This window comes from Terrapene carolina, unplaced genomic scaffold, assembly GCF_002925995.2.
Source record: "Terrapene carolina triunguis isolate 2854851 unplaced genomic scaffold, T_m_triunguis-2.0 Scaffold85, whole genome shotgun sequence".
Lineage (NCBI taxonomy): Eukaryota > Metazoa > Chordata > Testudines > Emydidae > Terrapene > Terrapene triunguis.
In genome coordinates, this window is record NW_020664436.1 from 57,970,707 (window position 1) to 57,991,782 (window position 21,076).

The 21,076-nt window shown below is 40.7% G+C and overlaps 1 protein-coding gene across 4 annotated transcripts; it reads right to left on the bottom strand.

Annotated features, from left to right (window-relative positions):
- Positions 1–595: 595 nt before the first annotated feature.
- TPD52L1 (TPD52 like 1) lies at positions 596–20,084 on the bottom strand. 4 transcript variants are annotated; one of them, XM_024197354.3, is made up of 5 exons: positions 19,537–20,084; positions 16,635–16,742; positions 16,317–16,418; positions 6,558–6,618; positions 596–1,448 (listed from the first exon to the last, which is right to left on the bottom strand). In XM_024197354.3, exons 2-5 carry the CDS (start codon positions 16,676–16,678, stop codon positions 1,317–1,319), a joined length of 339 nt encoding a protein of 112 aa, XP_024053122.1. In that variant the 5' UTR covers positions 16,679–16,742; positions 19,537–20,084; the 3' UTR covers positions 596–1,316. The 4 variants fall into 4 exon arrangements, with proteins under 4 accessions (XP_024053122.1, XP_024053123.1, XP_024053121.1 ...); XM_024197355.3 differs by having other exon boundaries at positions 16,735–16,742; positions 18,638–20,084; XM_024197353.3 differs by lacking the exon at positions 19,537–20,084 and adding an exon at positions 18,638–18,686.
- Between the last annotated feature and the right edge of the window lie 992 nt (positions 20,085–21,076).

Consider the following 21,076-nt stretch of genomic DNA (forward strand, 5'->3'; position numbering starts at 1 on the left):
AGGCTACATTCCTCTCCCCCCTCCTTTCCTTGCCCCTTCCCCCGCATTCATGTTTATACTTGATAGGCTTTTACTGCCACCAATGGCTGGCTGGCTGACAACACTATAATAACCTTACTGTTCCTTTTCTTAAAGTGATGCAACAAATCATGCTGCATCTAAGCTAAGAGATGATTCTGGCTTCCTGAAGATTGAATTATGCCCTGAAGTGCAGTAAAGCAGGACAGTTTGGCCCAGTCTGAAGCACATACTCAGCCAGTGTACCATAAAATGTAAGGTTTATACTAAGTACTAGCTCTGGACTGTAAACTAAAGGCATGGCACATCTTTGTTAAGTTGTTGTATACAGATTCTCTCAAGGCTCTAACTCTAATGAGGCTCACACTATTCAGTCATATATTAATCTGACCTTCTTTCTAAGGAGATGGTATGGAGGCAAACAGGTACAGTTTGTGTTTGTTGGTTTAATACTGAAATTGGGTCCCAGCATCAAACAACAGAACATGTTTTTCAATTGTAGCGTTTCCTGCTGTGGGACAGTAACTCAGTGGTCTCCAAACTTTTTTGATCACGCACCCCCTGCCGAAGCAAAGCAAAAAAAAAAAAAAAAAAAAAAGCGCGCTCCTCCTGCTGCGCACCCCCACTTTGGAGACCACTGCAGTAACTGATCAACTTAGTTTGCATCTGAACAATTAGGTTCCTCTTTAGGGGAGGAAATTCAAAGACAGACTGTGGAAGTGAAAAAGGAATAGAGACATCAGTGTAACAACAAATGATTCTGTTTACTCCTTAAGCAGCTCAGGTCATGTCTGTATGCTCAGTAAAGGGCACTAGTATAATTTGGTGGACAGCTGGTGTACAGACTATTGCTGGCAACAGAAATCCTTGCACAGTCCTAGACCCATCTGTCTGCTGTGGCACTGAGAGGGGTTACATAATCGGTGGAAACATGCATACTAAAAACCCATTTAGTCCTTTAAATAAATAAAAAACAAAGAAATTAACAACTGGACCAGAGGTGTGGAGTGAATTGAAGGGAAAATACCATAAAGCAAGAACTGTTTGGTTACGTTATAGAAATTGGAACATTAAGAAATGATGGTGTGTGCAATTTCTATGGAGTATAAAAATGCTTAATGGTAAAAATGGCCTAGTAAAAATACCAATACATTTGGAAGAATGACTACAGTATCACATGGGTGAGGCCATTTTCAAGAGGTTACAAAGCCACATGTCTCAAGCTGGATGTGGAAAGGAAGCATAGAAAACACTAAGTCTCACCAGGTCGGATACAGATGGCCAGTAGGGGCTACAGTCTAACACTGAAGTTCCTCCTCGTTCTCAGGAAGTGGAGTGCCTGTGATAGAGCCCTGAGCACTGGCGTGGGCAGTAGAACTGAGAACTTCTTCAAAACTCCCCCCACTGGGGCTTGTCCCTCCAACCTTCGTCTGAAATATGGCAAATAAGGGAAGAAAACAGTGATTTTTCTCATTCCATTCTGCTTATTACCCCCTCTCCCCCCACAAAAAAACCCTCAATGTTTTGTTTTAAAAGAAAGTTGACTGACTTTTCTACGGAGATAGAGGAAGCAAATGTTCTCATACCCTGCAGCGTAGGTAGCACTTCAAAGCATACACTGGGCTTGTATTCAGAGCTTTTGATACTTTTGTCTTTTAACTACACAACATTCTAAATATCAAGGCTGAGCTTTTCAAAGCTGCCTATGGTATTTGGAAATTAAGTGCCCATTACATTAAATGGGAACTGAGCATCCAAATCATTTAGGTGGCTTTGAAAATTTAACGTGTGTGTGTGTGTGTGTGTGTGTGTGATTTTAATGAGTATGTTTTGTTTCTTATATTTCTCTATAGGACTAGATTTTTTCCTCCCTTGAATACGTTGAGTTGCAGCTCACTGTGTAGTTAAAGCAAGGGCTCTCTGTTCAGAATAAGGTACGACTCAATGTAGGTAATGGTGGCAGAATTGGGCAGTGAATAGATGTTGTTACCCATTGAAGAAGTCAACAGAATCAATTTGATAACTGGAGAAAACAATTAAAACTGGGTTAAGGGCCTTTAAAAAAAAATCAGATCCAAGTTCATTTAAATTTGCTTTCTGTATAAAATGCTAAAATAAGTCCCATATATGAGGCACCTGAGGGAAGTGCCCAGCATCAACCTGTCTCCAGGGACATGGATTATGGAGAAATAGTGAGTATAAGAACTAAAAATAACCAACTAACTATGCTAAAATCTTGTCAGGAAAATGCTGCTTCAAATGTTTAATCTGTAAATAAAGCTTTGGCAAACCATAGCACATTTGTCCCCCTCACCCAAGCAGTTGCCTTCTTTAACCACTCCTCCGCTGGACAGCAGATTTAGATTTAATTAAAGAAGGACTTTCATAAGAGCTGCTTTGAATTAACAGGACAGTGTCCCTTAGTTCTGGCCTGGGCATCACTTCTGCAAGTGGATTCAGGTCTGTGGACAGAGCAGGATATTTTTCCCCCCTTCCACAGCTGAAGGTGAAAGATAAAAGCTGCTTTACTGGATTCCCCTAGCTGAGATCCAGTGTGTAGTTCATAGAACCATAGGTTTAGAAAGGACCACAAGCATCATCTAGTCAAACCCCTCTGGATCCTTTCCAGTTTCTCTATATCCTTCCAAAATGCGGGCCTTTTCCAGACTCTCAGCCAAGTGAATGCTTAGGAAAAGGATTATAATTAAATGGACTCTGTGTCCTTTGTCTCCAAAGGGTTAATCCTATGTAATCCTTTGTTTCATTTGCTGATACATGATGAAGAGCAGGATCAGCTTGTCTAGTTTGAGAGAGCTATAAAATAAAGTAACAGGATTGTAAGTACCTTGCCCTGAACAATACAGGCCCCAGATGGAAAATCTGTCTGAATTCTAGGAGAGTTTACAAAACATTCCCTCTTTATTGATATTTGCAAATGGTAATAGATGAGATATATAAAAAAAAAAGTTGGCTGACTATAGATATGGAGACATTATGAACAGGAAGCAGCTGCTCCATGATTAAGATTACAACTGAGTTTCCATTATAAGCCTTATTTTGGACCCACTTCTGAAATCCACAAGTCATGTTGGCCTGAGATCTAGGACTGATGTAGAATTTTTCAGCAAAATTTTAAGCAACTCAGAATTTGGACATCCTAAAAACACAGCTGTTAAATATATTTACAATTATTTTCTTTTTTTTTGTCCACTCTGTAGCTAAAAAACAGAAATAAGGTAAAAGATAAAATCTGCTTTACTGGATTCCCCTAGCTGAGATCCAGTGTGTATAGTTCATAGAACCATAGGTTTAGAAAGGACCACAAGTGTCATCTAATCTAACCCCTCTGGATCCTTTCCAGTTTCTCCACATCCTTTTTATACATTGGTGACCAAAATTGGACAGTACTCCAGCTGAGGCCTAACCAGCGCCGCATAGAGTGGTTCTATCGCCTCCTGTGATTTGCAATGCTATGCCTCTGTTAATGCAACCTAAAGCTTCATTTGCGTTTTTGGTTTTTTTTGCAAAACCATTGCATTGTTGAGGTTGTGATCTACCACAACTCCCAGATTCTTCTCAGCAGTGCTGCTGCCAAGCCAATTATCCCCCATTCTGTATTTGTACGTTTAGTTTTTCTTCCCAAGTATAGCACCTTACATTTGTGGCTGTTGAATTTCATTTTGTTGTCTATAGCCCAGTTCTCCAATTTATCAAGATCCCTTTGAATTTTAGCTCTGTCCTCCAAAGTGTTGGCAACTTGCCCCTCCCCCCACTGCTTTGTCATCTGCAAATTCTGATTGATTTTCAAAGGAGCTCCAGGGAGTTAGATGCCCAGCTCCTATTGATTTTCAATGAGAGTTGGGCAATAACTCTCAGGCCCCTTTGTCCTGCCTAATGTCCAATTTCAAGGTTATTAAAATTTGATTTAGTGGCATCCCCAAGGAACATCAGCTCTGGCACTCTTACAACAGGACATCACAAGACTGCTGGAGACCTATGTTTGCTATTTAAAACAAATAAAAACATGGCTCCAACCCTTTTCTTTGCAGGAAGGAGCATAAGGAAGTTCTCCCCTCTTCAAGATCTCATTAGGTCACTGTAACTGCTCTCCTCCAGACCCACTCCCTGGAAAGTCTGCTGCTGTTGAAAGTAGAGGAGCTCTGCCCTTGCAGACCTTAGGTTATCTGAAGATGTATGGGAAGAGAGGCACTTGATACAGCTATCACCACCACCCTCATCACCATGGTGTTGAAAAATCATGGCTCAGTTTTTTCCTCTTGCTCCTTTGTGCCAAGGGAGAAAAACAATGCTGAGATACGTGTTTGCCATGAGAGCTTGGCATTGACTTCAGTGTTGCTCTGGATACAGGAGCTGACCCATTACCTAGGACTCTGGGGTTAGGGGACCTCAATTGTGAGACTGAAGAGCTCCTAGATGGTGGTTTACTTGCACCCTCAGCACTCAACATGGGATGATTTAGCTAAGGCCCTGTTTGCCTACTTGTTCCAAACTCAGCAGAATGAGATCAGGATCTCAGTGCCTGTTTCTCAGGCAGATCAGTGTCAGAGGATGATGCCTTCAGAACTGCCTTTAAGAAGTGAGCTGAGATGGCTTGCCTGCATTCATTTGGTGTAGTTGACACACTGGACCCTGGCTGAAGCAGACCCTGAATACATTTGACAGTGATGGAGCAGCAGGAGGTGCACAGCTTTCAACTAGTAGACTTGGCTGTGGCCATCTTAGGTAGGCCCTCAACATTGCAGGAATGGCTTAGTGGAGCCTTAACAAGGAGTATAAATACTGAACAGGGCTAAAAAGCGTAACTGTAGCTCTGGTAACTACCCTCACTATAAGCAAATAATTATGTACAAAACCCACTAATCTTTCTTGATAAGAACAATGGAGACCCCATAGGGTCCTGCTATTGCCTTTGGTCGTCACGGGGGCCCATGTGATGGTTGCACCTCCTTGTACAAGTGTGTATGCTAGGAGTAGTGCTTAATTTGTGCCAGGGCTAAGCCCTGGCACCACTAGGCTTAGCAGTTCAGAGCCCTAGTACCTCTAGGCTTGCTGCATCAGTTCTGAATGTAAAAAAATTACTTGTGCCCCTGCAATTAATTGCTTGAGCCTTTCATTACAAATTAAGCATAGGATGGGGGAGGATAAAGATTAAGCAGGGTGTGCACACAGCCCCAACAGACAGCAAGTCCAAGCTCACTCATGCACAATGCACAATTTTAGAAGGGTTTCTTTTGGGTGATGGTGGCAGTTGAGCACAGAGAGATAAGTGAAAGTGTAGTAGGAGGTGGAAGGATACTTAAGGCACTGGACTAGGACCCTGGAGATCTGGGTTCAGTTCCCAGGACTGGCCTTGTGTATCTTAACTTCCTACTTGTAGAGTGAGGCTTCAGTGCAGGTAAATTCAGTAATCAGATATAGTGATGTATTGGCCATAAAAAACCTATAACCATAGTACTTTGAACATCTGAAAGATACAAATGACAGAACAGCTCTAAGAATTTATTGATGGAAGTGTTGGTTCTGGAGCACTCAAGGCCAAGTCCAGCCCTCCATTAACTAGGAGTTACACCCTCTTCCTCCAGGTCTGGACTGGAAATTTCTCTGCTATAACATTTCAATCATGGTGTCCATGAGACTAGATTTCCCTATATACTTGCAGCCTTGAGTCTTAGTTGCAATTTGTATTTGGGTAATAAAGCCATCTTCTTACTAACCTAAGGATATTTACCTGAGTGTCATAACAGACACTGGCACTCATGCAACAAACATTGTCAGTTCTTCTCAAGGCTGAAGGTTGATGAATATAGCTCTAGTCAGCACAAAGAAAAAATGCACTTTGTGATCCAACTGAATCTTTACACCACACTGAACCAAGCAGCATTTTTTATGCACACATCTTCATCAGAAGAACGAGATGGCTTGGAAGATGGTCTCTCTGCTCACCCTCCGCACGGTGCAAAGGCTAGCTCCTTCTAAAGGTGCCATGCTCTGCTCTGTTAATGTGGTAGCACCAAAAGGTGCTACTGCCTCATGTCTGATATATCAACTGTTAATCATCGGGGTAGCTCAAGGTTGTCATTATAATTTACCTTTCCTTCAGTACAGACTTTTACACAGTTTTGAGGCAATCCAGAGGAAAGATTGACATTAACTGGGAAGTTAGTACTTGACATTTTAAAGAACGATTCAAAACTCTGGGCCAGATCCAATCAGCATAGATCAGCATCTATCCATCCATCCATCGCACCAGCTAAGCACCCGACCCTCACTGTTTCAATGGGGCATTGGTTGAGACTGTTTATTTAAGCTGACAGACAATATAGTTTGTTACTTGGCATTCCAGAAGCAAAGAAAGAATTTTTCTCTGCATATTGCCTTCCTTTTCTTTCATTGCACTACAGCTCCACTAAATCCTTCATGGAAGGATGCAATCCAATCTGCCTTTGGCACAAATGACAGTGATGACTAAGCTGTCACTTTAACAAACACAGCCACATAACACAGCTCCTAATCATTACCTTCAGGCTTGTGACAGTGGTCTCAACCTTCTCCTCAAACGATTTGAAAGTTGGAGAATTCCTAGGAGGAAAAACATGATAAAAGAAGAGAGTCAGTTCTGAACCTAATTGTGTACAGTAACGGCACGGTTTATTTGTCCAATTTCTGCTAGACAATGATCCCAGCACAGAGCGAGGACTGGTTGTCAGTATGCAACCACACATTAATAGTGTGCTACTAGCAGACGCTTGTTTTGCTGTCATTCAAATCCAATTACACTAATCTGAGTAGTATTTTTTAAGCTACACACTTGCAAGAGCAGAATCTGTAATAATTTAAACTGAATATTTACTATTCTCTGACAGCTACTCTATGCTGTGATACATTTATAGTATCCTCCTAAGAGCCAAGGGACTGCTGGCCCTAATTCTGCATTTCCTTGATTTTATCCATTTGTTTTGCCCCACTGAAATAAACTTTTTGTCTGTGAATAGTAGGAAATTCAATGAAAATGACGTTTTTTAAAAATATCATTGTAATTTAGTGCCTCATCCTGCAAAGTGCTGAGTGCCTTCAATTCCCATTGCTTTCCAATGGGAACTGGAGATCTCGGCCTTTAGCAGGATCAGGCCCTTGGGGCTAGAGACACAAAGAAGCTGAGCCATAGAAGCACTGAGCATTCTAGAAAATCACTGGGATTCACAAAGCTTGGGTCAGGCTCCTTGGCTTCCTCTACAATGAATGGAGACGGACAGGCACCTCAAGGGGTTCACAAAAGCCAGCATGCTAGGAAGCTCCTTGCCTAAGCTAACCAATGGGAGATGCCAAACAGGTGTGTGCTAAACCCTGCCCCCTCTAAGAAAGAAGAACCTAAGTTCCAGCTGCAGAAAGGTGCCTCTTTCCGCTTGTGATTCACAGCGGCAACTGTCTCATAGGCACCTATGCCGTTTTGGCAATAAGCTGGAGGGAAGAGAGAAGGAGAACCGCCTTCATAACTTTTGTGTAAGTTCGTTTGTGGGGGCCCAATCCAGACAAGCGCTGAGCCTGCTCACCAGATCAGGGCCCGCAGGCGCGCTAGCAGAGGAATGCCTATTTCCCCTTGGTCCGTGCATCACTCTGGGTAGGGCGTCTGGACACCTGGCTGCAGCACGCACGCACACAGACAGAAACAGGCGCCTACGGAACTTTTAATAAACATGTAGGTGCTGACCAGTTTTAGACACCTGCATGGTTTGGAAGCAGCTGAGCTGGGGTTTTCTGAATCCCAATGGGATTCTGGGAATTAGGCACCTAAAGTGCCTAAGTGGCAGTAAGCCCTTAGCATGCATCTATCTGCACCCAGTTTGGCCCCTAACAAAATCAACTGACGTTCTGTCTCTGACTCCAAAGAGGGTAGAAATGAGCCCTTTGAGTGAGAGTCATGGGTGTGAAAATATCTTAGAAGAAATAAAATGTACATCAGGGGTCTGATTTTTTGTTCGGTGCAAGTGACAGTCCTCTTGCCAGTCAGTCCGCCAACTGCAGCCTATTTTATTCAAAAACTGAATATAGCTTTTTTATTTTTTAAATGCTTTTGATTTTTAATATTGCCAGCGGAAAAGAAAATGTATCTATCACAATCATGCTGTGGGCAGAAGATGTGATAAGCATATGCTCGGTCTTGAGGTGAGACCATGGATCAGTCACCCAGGCAGGGGGATTAAGGTGCTCCCTTGATCTCCTAGTTGGGCTACTCCCATCATGGTTACAGCAACATCCCTGGGGCTACTACTCCCTATCCATGCAGATAGGTGGGGTATAGGCAAGCAGGACTGGGGAGTGGGAAGAAACACGTTGGCCACCACAGCTGAGCTGGGAGAAGTAATCCTGGAGAAGTAAGAGGATGGCACAGTCTCATGCCCTCTCTCTGCTCCTAACTCCACAATTTACCCATTAATTTACAGTGTTCTGATTTATTAATCATGACCCACTGTCTAACAGACTCCTCTGACATCACTACTTTCCTGTGGGTACATATTGCCCTTCTTTTACTGTAACAAGTGAAGAGGAGACATGGTCTATTGATCAGCTGATCCCTGTAAATCCAAACAATACCGAAGTAGATATCTGATCACGTATTTAGTCCTTAAGGTTTATTTTTTCATTTCTGTTTATTGAAATTTGTCTAATAAAGATACTTAGAAACAAAAGGGCCAGATACGCCTCCCATTGACGTAATAGCACAGTTCCTAGATGCAGTGAAAATATTTAAATTTCACATTCGATAATATGGATCTATAAACATCCACTCCTCAAATTCTTCTCAGCTCCCTCTCATCTGTCTAACGGCACATAACAGTACTTTAACAGTTAATAAATCAAAACCACCAAAGGGCCCAGTCTTGCAGCCCTTACTCAGATGAGTAATCCCATTGATTTAAACTAGCCTTCTTATGCAAGTAAAAGCTGAAAGATCAGGACCAAGAAAAGCAAATCCCCAAATAAAGTATGTATGGTTTTACTTCAGCTTAGTGTATACAAATAATGTTGACACATTACCTCATAGCAGGCATACTTATGGAATGGCGAATAGAGTAACTGCCATGTGAAAGCGAGAGAGAGGAAAGAGAAAAGACAGCGATATAAGCAACAGTTTGCAACATGATCAGCACACCGTATACATGGCAATTTATTTATTTTTAATTCAGAAGCGCTGGTACTCAGCTCCTGCTGTAAAGAGCTCTCCTCCTCACTTTGATCACAGATGTTCTGTGCCCCACCACCTCTGCAACTGATCAAGAGGCTGAATAGGGCTCAGAAGAACTGCACAGAGTATCTCCTGCTAACAATCCAATAATGGAATCAAACCTTTTCAGTTCACAAAAGCAAGGCATGTGCAAGCTAATATCATGCAGAGGGGTATGAAAGTGCCTTTGTATTCCCTGTGAAGGGTAAACCCTGTAAAGAGCTCTGTAGGTGGTGAATAAATGAAATTCTAGGGTTTCATGGTGAACATAAAACTCTCTTATTTGAAATTAAGAATGGCTCCCAACTACATTTAAATATTCAGGCTAGGAGTACTTCATTTACTGGAGGAGTATGTACTGTGCCAAAAATCCATTTATTGCTACTTTCACTATTGATTGACAGCCAAATCCTGGTCTTACTGAAGACAATGGGTGCTTTGCCTTGACTTAAGTGGCACCAGGATTTGATTCTGATCAACCAAAGTGATTATAACAATTAAGACACAAAAGCATTCAAATAAATTTTACATTATAATGTTCCTTATAAATTAGAAATGCACTTGCATAGTCTATCTATGAAATTGCTGTAAGTAGGGGGAGGAAATCACACACACACACGGACATAAAATAAAAAATTAGACATGGAAAGATCTATTTGGTCATATGAACCCATCTTCCTGCCAATGCAGGCATGTTCTCTATTGTATATTTTCTAGTCATCAGTAAAGACAAGAGAGTTTAAAAACTCTAATAAACCGTAATACACCAATAACCATTCAGTAATAAATGCAAAACAAGGTTTTAACATTCAACTATTTCACACTGCTTTTAAACTTAAAAAAAAGTACAAACCCTACAGCCCAAGCATTCCAAAAATGCAGTGGATCACATTCTCTTTTCCTGAACCCCCTACTAATGCCTGCAACAATTAACAATCCAGGTTAAATGAAACAAGCATATTTTCCACTTTGTTCTTGTGCCACGTAGGAAAGAAGCAGAAAACTGGAGCTATCTGAATAATTTAGAGCAGGCTGCTCATCTACTATCAGACACAAACCAAATATAAGCTCTAAGCAAAGAGATTATTTAATCCAAAATGACATTAAAACAGGATTCATTGGGAGGGGCCATGTGATGCAGGACATGAGTATGGAGAAAATTTCCCCAGTTCCTCATACCAATGCAATTTTATTTTCTTTAAAGAAAAATAAGGAGAGTGTATTCTTGCCACTCCACATTACTGAATTTATAGGATGAGAGAAGCTCTGGCCTAAAATGGTGACTAGGGCGGCTGTTAACATTACATGAAACACCTAAAAACTCTAGTGAGTTTATTAAGAAGGAGGGGCCTGTAAGGCTGTGGGAGCTTTAACCCGTTAGGTGCTGAGCAGAGTTCGGCAGAGAATGGTAATTCTGTTTCATGGAGAGTTTCAATATTTGGTTCCAGTCTGATTCAGAAACACTTCCCCCGCCCCAAATTTTGATATTTGCTGTGAAAGGGAACGCGACTCTACTGGGAGACCTTTGAACATTGTGAACTTAAACACAATTTTATGTGCTTTGCAGGCTCAGCACCTGCTTATTTTTATTAGTTAGGGCCATGTTCTACCCTTGGATGTGTCTGCAGGACTCGTGCTGAAGGCAACAGGAGTTCCTCAGTATATCTTAGGGCAGGACTTGGGCGTTTGTTTCACTTAAAAGGTGGTAATTAATCAGTGATATGACAGTTACAAAACTCTGCTGTCCAAACACAATTTGTACTGAGCTTTTGCCGTTTATGCTCCAACCTCTAAAAATAACAAGGGACAGTTGAGATAACCGAACTGCATGTAAATGGATGTGCCTGAGAGAAACATCTTTTGAACTCATTCGTTATGTGAATTTGAGTCTAATCTATCCAAGAATGTGGTAAACAACATTCTGAATCCAATCTGAAGGTCTTTTCACATACTCCAGTCATAACCCCTCTAGGTTCATCACACCGTAAAAATCAAGATGTTGTGGCTGATCTGGAACGTATTTTTATCTGGGAGAATAATGTTGAAAGGAAAGAGGGCACAGTGTTAAACAAGCCATACCAAAGTCAGCGGCAGTATTTATGAAGAGCAATATGCATCTTACCCAATCGAATGTGACCTAGGAGGGCAGCATAAAGAAAGAACAGCAAGAGTTAAGAGTTGGCATAGTATGAAGCAAAACATGGGTAAAAAAAAAAAAAAATCCAAACGATCTCCCATTAAAATGCCAAACCATCCTTGGGAGAAAAAGAAAATCATATGCATCAATTTCTTGACACTTGGAGAATGTGAATCAGTTGAAACTCCTTCAAATATACCTTCACCTACTGCTGTGTTACATAATCAAACAAATATTTGGCATGTACCAGAGTCTAGAGTATTAGTCCACTAAACCTTGTGCTGTCTCAGACGGTTTCATCTTCATTAAATCACTGTTTGAACAGACATTCTCGGGTTCAATGAGACAGCACAGTACAACACACTTACAGCCAACAAGACTGGGCTATAGGACATAATTTTTATTGAGGGGAAAAATTTAAATGAAAATAGTAAATAATAATAATAATGAGCATTAATGTTAAGAAACCTGTGTTTTCAGAATTGCCAGCCAGAACAGTGCTTAGGAAAACAGGAATATATCTGCCTAACTAATAATTGTAATAATAATACTTTTTAAATGTTAATAAAAGAAAATTAATTCTGCCAACACCCTTAAAAAAAAAATAATGAAAACTGCTCCATAAACTGCTATAATTCTTCCATCTGATGCAGAATGTAAGCTCACATATCAATTAGTTGGGATATTACATTCTATAACTAATGAATTTTCAAATGGAAAAGGGAAATGCGTGCCAGTTTCTTGTCAGTGGTCTTAAAAATCTAATGTACTGCTCTAAATAATGCTGTACAACCAAAATAAAACCTGTGGTGAAACAGCCTGCTATATACTAACAGAGACTTCTCAAATGATCTCGATTGCGTTTATGATTAGTGACATGGCTCAGTGCATGTTATTGGGCTACATGGCTTGTTTCACTTTATGCAAGATTTTAAAGGAAGAACTCTACCATCCCATCAGTCCATACCCATGGATAGTATACAAACTAAGGGCTAGATTGCAATTTGGAGTACATACCCCTGGCATGGCACAAAGGGGAAGTAAAAGCATGCCTATGCTCCTATATGGGCTAGCCATATTGTGGGTTTGGGTGTGCTGGGAGAAGCAGCAGCAGCAGCAGCAGCATCTGCTACTCCTCCAGTTCACAGCAAAGGTCTGGGGAGTGGGCAGAACTTTGCCTGGCCTGGTCCTGGAGTGGTGGAACAACATGCTACCTCTTGCTATGGGCTTTTTCCTTATGGCACAATCTAGTGCTAAGTGACACAGGGGCTAGATGCTACAAAGTACATAGAGTTGGTCAACAGCAGGAAACAGCCACACTATGCCTTACAGCACTGAATGGACTGCATGTGCAATACAACAGTCTCACAATGCAATCCAGTATTGCCAGAAATATAGGCAGGACAATTAAAGACCACGTCATTCACTGTCACACAGAATGAAGCCAGGACAGTTAAAGATAAAGCATATGACAAACCAACCACTGATGAGCTCATGGATTAGGGGGTGTTATTGAACATGACTGCATGGGAGTTACTGACATGTGACATTAATGGATATGTGGATTAATGTCACATATCCTGACCCTGGGCTCTGGAGTCTCTTGCTGGCTGATTTAGTAAACAATCACTCTATAGAACTGGTTTGGTTGCCAACACCAGGACCTGCCCGCAGGATGCCTATAGTAGCAAGACACCTACCTACCATGTATCTATGCAATAGGCACTATTAACACAGTCTGTTCTCCTGCATATTGGGGAGGTGGTGTGAATTACTGTTTCTATAATCGCTTCTCCACTCTTCTGCAGTGTAACATTTGGACTCCTGACCTTGTACTGCCATAGGGACACAGGCATTGACTTATATTTTTCCTGGTGGGTGCTCCACCCCTGCTCTGCCCCCACTCCACCTCTTCCCGCCTTTTCTTTTACTGCCACACATGCTACATACTACACAATGTTGCCCTTCCTAGTTCTTTCTCTGAGAATTTAGCTTCTTGAGGACAATAATGGAACATGACCTGGGGAGAGCCTAGCACAAGCCTTGCTCCACTTTACATGCTATTTGGACTATTTTTGATATATGACTTTTTTGTATCACGGGGTAGCTGTGTTAGTCTGTATCTACAAAACAACAAGGAGTCTGGTGGCACCTTAAAGACTAACAGATTTATTTGGGCATAAGCTTTCATGGGTAAAAACCTCACTTCTCTATGAATCTGAAGAAGTGAGGTTTTTACCCACGAAACTTATGCCCAAATAAATCTGTTAGTCTTTAAGGTGCCACCAGACTCCTTGTTGACTTTTTTTTGTAAATACTGTCAGGGGTAATCATGGTGGAATACTCTTTTGGATTATCTATTGGGACCCTGCATCTTCAGAAAAAAAAAGGGGGGGGGGGGGGGAAGACACGTGCTTCTGACAATGTCATGGATAATGATCAGTCCATTTTGGGCTCAGGAAACCACTGGGAGGCATGTTCTGCTAATATGAGACCATTTATATCTATGGTGCAGGAAGCCACTCACTCAGCCAGATCCACACATGGAGAACAGTGACTTGAGAGACGAGGGAAGAATTTGGAAAAAGTCATACCGTGCCGAGACCTGACCTTGCATTTTACTGTAGAATCTCCAGTACTCTAGAATCTATCCCTAGGAGACTAACTTCAAACCCAGTGCAAAGCATAAGGAAAGGGATTTTGCCTGGGAGATGCTGAGTAGATGGAATCTTCCCTACCTGTGACCAGGTGCCAGTGCAGAGACTGGCACAGTCACTCTACACCACTGTTCTAAATTCTAGATTATAATAGTGGCAAAGGGCTTGTCCATTATGCAGAGGGTGGGCCCAGATCCTGGCCATAAGTCTAACATGCCATAGCCCCACTCACAGCAAAGCAGAGCTCAAGGGGTGCAGATTTCCCTTATGCAGCCTCTGGCCTCCCCTCTCTTCATGCTGAAGAGCAGCAGTGGTTCTGGTGCTTGCTAAGCCTTGCTGTGCTGGGAGGGGACTGGGGCGGGAGTATCAGGATTTACCAAGCTTTCAAATTTAACAAATAAGTACCAGAAAAAGCAAAAAACAAACAAACCCCCTTATTTGGCTGCAAAGAATTATGCACGAAACATTCGCAGCAAAACCTGCCTGCATTTGAAATACTGTAAATTGGGTTAATGCTGCTATTTAACTATATTTGCTTTAGTCATGCATTGCTCAATTACGACAAAAATATTTGTGCAATAATTTGCTGATTTCTCTATGAATTAAGGCTCTTATTCTGTGAGGCTGTAAGGGTCCATGTGGATCCAATGGCAGGACTGGAACATGAAATCTGGTTGCACTAGTCTACCAGCAATTGAGAAAATATAATGTAGTCTTGATTTCCCCATTGTACAGTGATTCCATTTTTAAAAATGTATCTATTTTGGAGTTTTCAATAGTGCTACTTATACAACTGATATACAGTAAGTGATTCAAAGTACAAGAGTATCTTGTACAGAGCTCTTCCCCCTGTAAATATCTCGCTGGTGAAGCGAGTTGCTATCAGATATTTAGCCTCTCTGCTCAATTATATGATTTGCACAGACATTTCTTTTGAGTTAGTCTACTAACTTTCCCTTTGAAAGTACGGAACAAGGCTTTTTGTGCTAGGACTTATCAAATCTAAAATGTTAAGAAATTTAGTGTCTGCAATATAGAAAAATCAGGACAAAAAGCCTATTAACTAAAAATGCTGGAGGAGAAATTCTGTGAGCCTACTCTTTTTTTTTTTTAAACTTCATATTGTTTATAGTTTCTTCCTTTGTTCCTTTATTCTGAGAGATCCTAGTGAAATTAACATTTTTAAAGATACACTGTCAGGTAGCTAAAGCCGAACACTCAGCTGGTGTGTGAAAAGCACAGATCCTAACAATTTCTTAATAATATGTATTATTTTCAATTAAACTTCTTTGGATCTAAACAGTCCAGCAGCGTTTGCAACCAAAACTTTGCCGACTTGTGCTAGCCTGTGAAAACTGGAAAGTGAACCTGAAATCAAAGTCTGGTTTCTATACTGATTAAGCCCAATGAAATAAAATACTGTTTGCTTATTCTTTGTAATAGTCTTTGTTTTAAAAATCAACGGTGCCACTAGTAATTCTTAACGGGACCGAGGACCAAGATGAGCAATATGAGGTTCTGCACTAGTGACAAGTGTCAGGGTAGGTGCCTTGTTGCCCTTTAGGGCTAGAAAGAAGAGTTTTAGATCGGTGGAAAGGGAAGAGTCCCAGATTCCCAATGGGTCAAACCATACTTGCTTCTCGCTCTGGAAAGGCCCAAGATATCAGATACATTTGGGATTCTTTCATTTTAATTCAGGCTAACATCTTGACCTTGCAAAGAGATCCATGTGCATGTGTGTGTCCTACAGAGTGTCCCATTGAAGTCAACAGGACTCATGTGGAAGTAAGGGTTTGTACCTACACCTCTCTGCAGGCTCCATTTTTTTTTAATTACACCAGTGTATTTCTGGAGTGAACTGATGAAAGTGTCCAAAATGTTTTTCAATTTATTTTCCCCCAAGAATAGTGCAGAGGCAGGCCTGTTTTCTTCGAAAGAGGTCTGTCTCTAAAAATCCATTTATGAATAAAATTAGCTGCATTTTCCCCGGGTTTATCTATACACCTCCCTAGGTTTGCAAAGTTATTTAGAAGGGATTCCAAGTTGCAATACCTTTTCTTTCTACCAGGACTCATAACAGAAATACATCTTAATACACAACAATTTTTTCCTTTAGGCTGAAAAACGTATGGTATAAAATCATCACAACGAGCAGTATCAGCAGTAATACTTTAAATCCTAATTTAGAAAGAAAGCCTGCCAAGTGTTCTTTTGTCTTTCTCCCTTCCCCCGAAATAAAACCAGAAGTGAATTTCTGTACCTCATATCTCCAAATTTCTTGCCAATGGCTGTTCCTACATTGCTGATAGCTGCTGTTGCCTTCTGTCCTGCATGGCTCAGAGTTTCATGTGTTTTCTTATAACTAGAAATAAAAGCAAAATAGTGGTAAGTCGTTCATATAAAAAGAGAACAGATGCTCATCTGTGCTGCAATTCATTTTTATTCTCCATATTTCTAAATTTGAAAAACATTCCTACTAAGGGTTAAGAATTGAGATGGTTTGTCAGGTTAGGAGGTGCAATGCATGCTTCTTACGTAGCTTTCCAAATGCAGGCTGGCCCTAATAGGACCATATTACCTTCCAGTGGAGTGAATCCCTCCCTGTGTCGCCTCAGAGAGCATATCCTTTGAGTGGGTTGGTGCAATCCATTTAAAGGTGAAATGCAGTCATTACACACCTTAAATTCTGGAATATATTTTAATATAACGAAAATCAAAACAGTTTATAGAAATATCAGACACTATTTCACTAAATCCATCATTGTAAAGTGAGGGGGAAATTGTCCCTCAGGGCTGCTGATATTGTACTGATATACATCCCAGCAAAAAGTCTGAGGATACAATGTAGGACTCAGAAAACAAATCTTCTGTTTGAGGGCATGGGAAAGAAAGCAATCTCAAAAGCTGTTGTAAATTTTACTACAACTTGACTTATAATCTATATTCCTGGACGCATCATCAGAGCTGATCAAGTAACAAAAACAATTGAGTGAAATTTTAGCAATTTTTCTTGCATTTTTGGTCTAAATACAAAGTTCCTATGAAAAATCAATTTTTGAAAAATGTCAACCAATATTAATTATTAATATAATAGAAACCTATTGTAATAGAAACTTAGCCACAAAGCGGTTGCAATTTATAAAGACAAAGTGTGCCATAGCCAGTGAAAATCATCAGGGTGATGACAAGCATACGTATTTTCTTTTTATATTGTATATACCGTATATACTCATTCATTAGCCTGTTCGTTTATAAGCCGACCTCCCAAGATGGTTAGGTAAAAATAGCAAAAACTTTATGACCTTTTCATAAGCTGACCCTATATTTCAGGTGTTGGCAAACTTTGGCTCCTGGCCGTCAGGGTAAGCCGCTGGCGGGTTGGGACGTTTTGTTTACTTGGAGCGTCTGCAGGCGCGCCACTTCCCACAGCTCCCATTGGCTGTCAACGGCTAACCGCGGCCACAGGGAGCTGAGGAGCTCCATGCCTGCAGACGCTCCAGGTAAACAAAATGACAATGTATTAGATATTCAATTCAATGATTCCATAGAGTTTAAAATCATCAAATTTTGGTGTAGACCCGTTCATAAGCCAACCCCCACTCTTTGATGCGTCACTTTACCAAAAATATTCGGCTTATGAACGAGTAATATATATATAAAATATATAAAAACTACACTCAGTTGCTCCTATACACAGTCATTGTCTGTGCAATTTTTGTTTTTGTTATCTGCCACTATTAATATTGTAACCTGGTATTTAATCCTTGCATCTTACTTTTTTAATTTTAAGTGTTGCTTACTTAGGGCTTGATTCTGCTCCACTGAAGTAAACGGCGGTACATCATTGACTTCAATGGGAGTAGGCACAAACACTTATTGAATAGGAAAACTAGCTTAATTCTCTCAGTACTACTCTATCTCATTGGATTATCAAAGTAACAGCTTCACATTTGACTGTTTTAAATATATTTATGTATATTTTTAAAACACGCCCTAAAATGATTTACTTATCTTTTCAATTAGGTAAAGTAATGCCAATCTTTAGTGTTACACTTTGTTATTCGTTAACTACTGAAGAAAATAAAAATGCTCATAAGATGAAAAAAGGCTCCTGAAGAAATCTGGACAGCAAGTGCACATTCAAAGCAGTTCTGAAATCTTTCTTAAATCACTCAAGTAATGTTTGGCACGTGTATTCAGACACACAATCTTCTTAATTCACACACTGCTGATTTATAGGACATGCTTTGACTTGTCATGCTTTCATTTCCCCTCAATACTGTTTAACCTATGAATTGTGAAACAGTTTATCATTCCACTTTTCTGCACTGACAGTTCTTTTGTTGAGCAGACAAATTCTGATCACATTAAAGCCGCCCTCTCTAGGGTATAAATGACATTTTCAGTGAAGCAAAATGAACCCCGAATTAGGAATACTGACCTAACAAAATGAAAGCACTTGCAATAAATTACCTTATACTCTGACTATATTGCTGAAAAAGAACTTTAGAAATGAACATGAAAGCAATATTTTGTTGGGCTTATTTATCCTTTCAGCACACGCAACAGAAAAATACATACCAGAGACCAGTTGGGAAACCTCATTGCCTAGTTCCTTCAGCAGAAAATTGTTTTCTTACTTCCCATATGTATGAAAATAATATAGCTTCGGTGGGTGGGGGAAATGGGGACAAAAAAGGAGAAATAAAAATAAAATAAAATGGCATTCACATTTACCATATAGTATGTCATATATATTACCCTCATTACCTCCATGCTATGTCTTTCATAGCATATAATGATAAAAGAAGCAGAATTAAGGCTGCCAGGCAAACCTTGCTCCTTACTCTGGTAAAATCTCAAACTTTATTACCACATGGTTTCCCAATGAACACACTTTGATTATATATACTCCGTACCCCCTAAAAGCAAATGTTTGCCAGATGATTCAGCAGATGACAGTTCTAGAACTCCAGTACTCTGCTCCTGCTCTCAGTAAGTGACATTGCTAGAATGACTGCAAGTGCTGGAGAAAAGAGTGACTTGCAAAGGAAAGAACAGGGATTACGCCTGGTGATGGTTTTCTGTTTTTTGTTTTTTTTTTAAATGGTATGTAAAGAAGGCCCAAAAGTTAGTTTGTTTTTAAAAGGGTCTCGTCTCATCTCCCCTCCCGACTCCTGCTTGTTTTTCACCTTAGAAATATCAAGAACATCACATTTTTTGGTTTGGGTCTTACATGTGTATTGTGAGCTCTCTCAGCACTGTATTGAAAGGAGGTGGGTGGGAGTGCTGAATCTTTAACAAAACCATCTTTTCTCCCAGCTGCATATTTGGATATTTGAGTTACGTAGGTGTTACCAAAAACATACAAAAGCCAGAGAGCTTTAAATATTTTTAGCAAGAACTACTTCCCCTCACATATCACATTTAACTGCATGGCATCTCCAATACCATAATCTTCCCAGCACTTCTCCACAGACCTGCTCCAAAGTCCATGGAAGTCAAAGGAAGGTCTTTCCAGTAACTTGAATGGGCTTTGGATAGACTCCCAGCTGTTTAGACAGCCTTTCAGGAAAAAAAAAGATAGACAAAGTTTTACTTTTGAACATGATAAACAACGTGGCGGTGAAGGTGGACCATGAAGAAACCTTTTAGGCCTTCTTTATACATCAAAGAAGCTAAAAAAAGGGTACAAATCCATTTTTTCCTCCTCATTTTCAAGTCACCTTTCAAAGGCACATTCAGGAACTAGATTTGCTAAGAGGACCTGGATATCTGGCCTTTCAACCTCCAGGTCATCAATTCAAATCCACCACAAGTCGGTAACAGAAGGTTTTATTTGACAGTTGATTGATAACATCTGTCAAATAAGTTGGAGGTCTCATTCAAATTCACAGCAGACAGAGGCTCACCTCACAGAATGCCATCAAAACTGGCTCCACAAGGGGGTGCCTCAGCAACGAGAGCAGGACTGAATAACCATGGCGACTGAACCCTCATCTTAACAGGGTTGCCAACTTTCTGATTACAGAAATCTGAACACCCTTGCCCCACACCCTGCCCCTTCTCACAGGCCCTGACAGCAGGCACTGCCCCCATGGTTCCCGGCCAATGGGAGCTGCAGAGCCGGCACTCGGGCAGACCCTCCCTAGCCACCCCTGCACCTAGGGGCCGCAGGGACATGTCGCCACTTCCAGGAGCCATGCAAAACCAGGGCAGGGAGGGAGCCTGCCTTAGTCCCGCTGCGCTGCCGATCAAACTTTTAATGGCCTGGTCAGTGGTGCTGATGGGAGCTGCCAGAATCCCTTTTTGACCAGGCACTCTGACTGAAAAACGGATGCCTGGCAACCCTACGGTGGTACCTAAGCCAGGGGTTCTAGCACACTGCTGGAGCAAGGTAAGGAAGTTTACTTAGCTTGTAAGCTCTTTGGGAGCAGGCACTGTCTGTTCTGATTTGTATAGTGCTTAGCACAATGAAGTCCTGGTTCATGACTATGGCTTCTAAGCACGACTAAAATAAATAAATAAAATAAATAAGAATTGCTGCTTCCTGTGACAAGATTTTTTCCTTTAGATAACTGGAAGGCCCGATTCTTTAGTGCTGACAATCTGGCACCTTTTACAAAAACATCCAGGTCACATTAAATGATGGTATGTGTTTAAAATGGAGAGATGCTATTTTATTAAAGTATTCTTTCTAATTTGCCTTATTTCTTTAAAAGTGATTCTCCTGTTACTAATGCCTGCTTTATACCTGTGTCCTTCAAATGACATCAATCAATGTTCCCTAGGGCAAGAGAGCAGGATTGGGCCTTAAAGTAACTTTTTACAGTTCTAAGTGTACAGCCCTGTGGTTACGTTGATTGTCTTAAAAAAAAAATCAAATATACACATTCTAGCATCATGGGAAGATTCATTCTTTCACAATGGAAGCAAAATATACCCCAAAATAATGCATTTTTACACATTGTGGTTGAAATCTCGGCTCTGTTCAAGTCAACAGAAATTTAAGTTTCCTCT

What these genes read in the sequence shown, in the direction of transcription:
- TPD52L1 (XM_024197354.3), bottom strand. Translation starts at nt 16,678, where the DNA reads ATGCTCTCTGAGGCGACACAGGGAGGGATTCACTCCACTGGAAG. An exon ending in GGGATTCACTCCACTGGAAG is followed by an intron (nt 16,419 to 16,634) that starts GTAATATGGTCC and finishes TTTTATTTCTAG; the next exon opens with TTATAAGAAAACACATGAAA. An exon ending in AAGAAATTTGGAGATATGAG is followed by an intron (nt 6,619 to 16,316) that starts GTACAGAAATTC and finishes TTTTCCTCCTAG; the next exon opens with GAATTCTCCAACTTTCAAAT.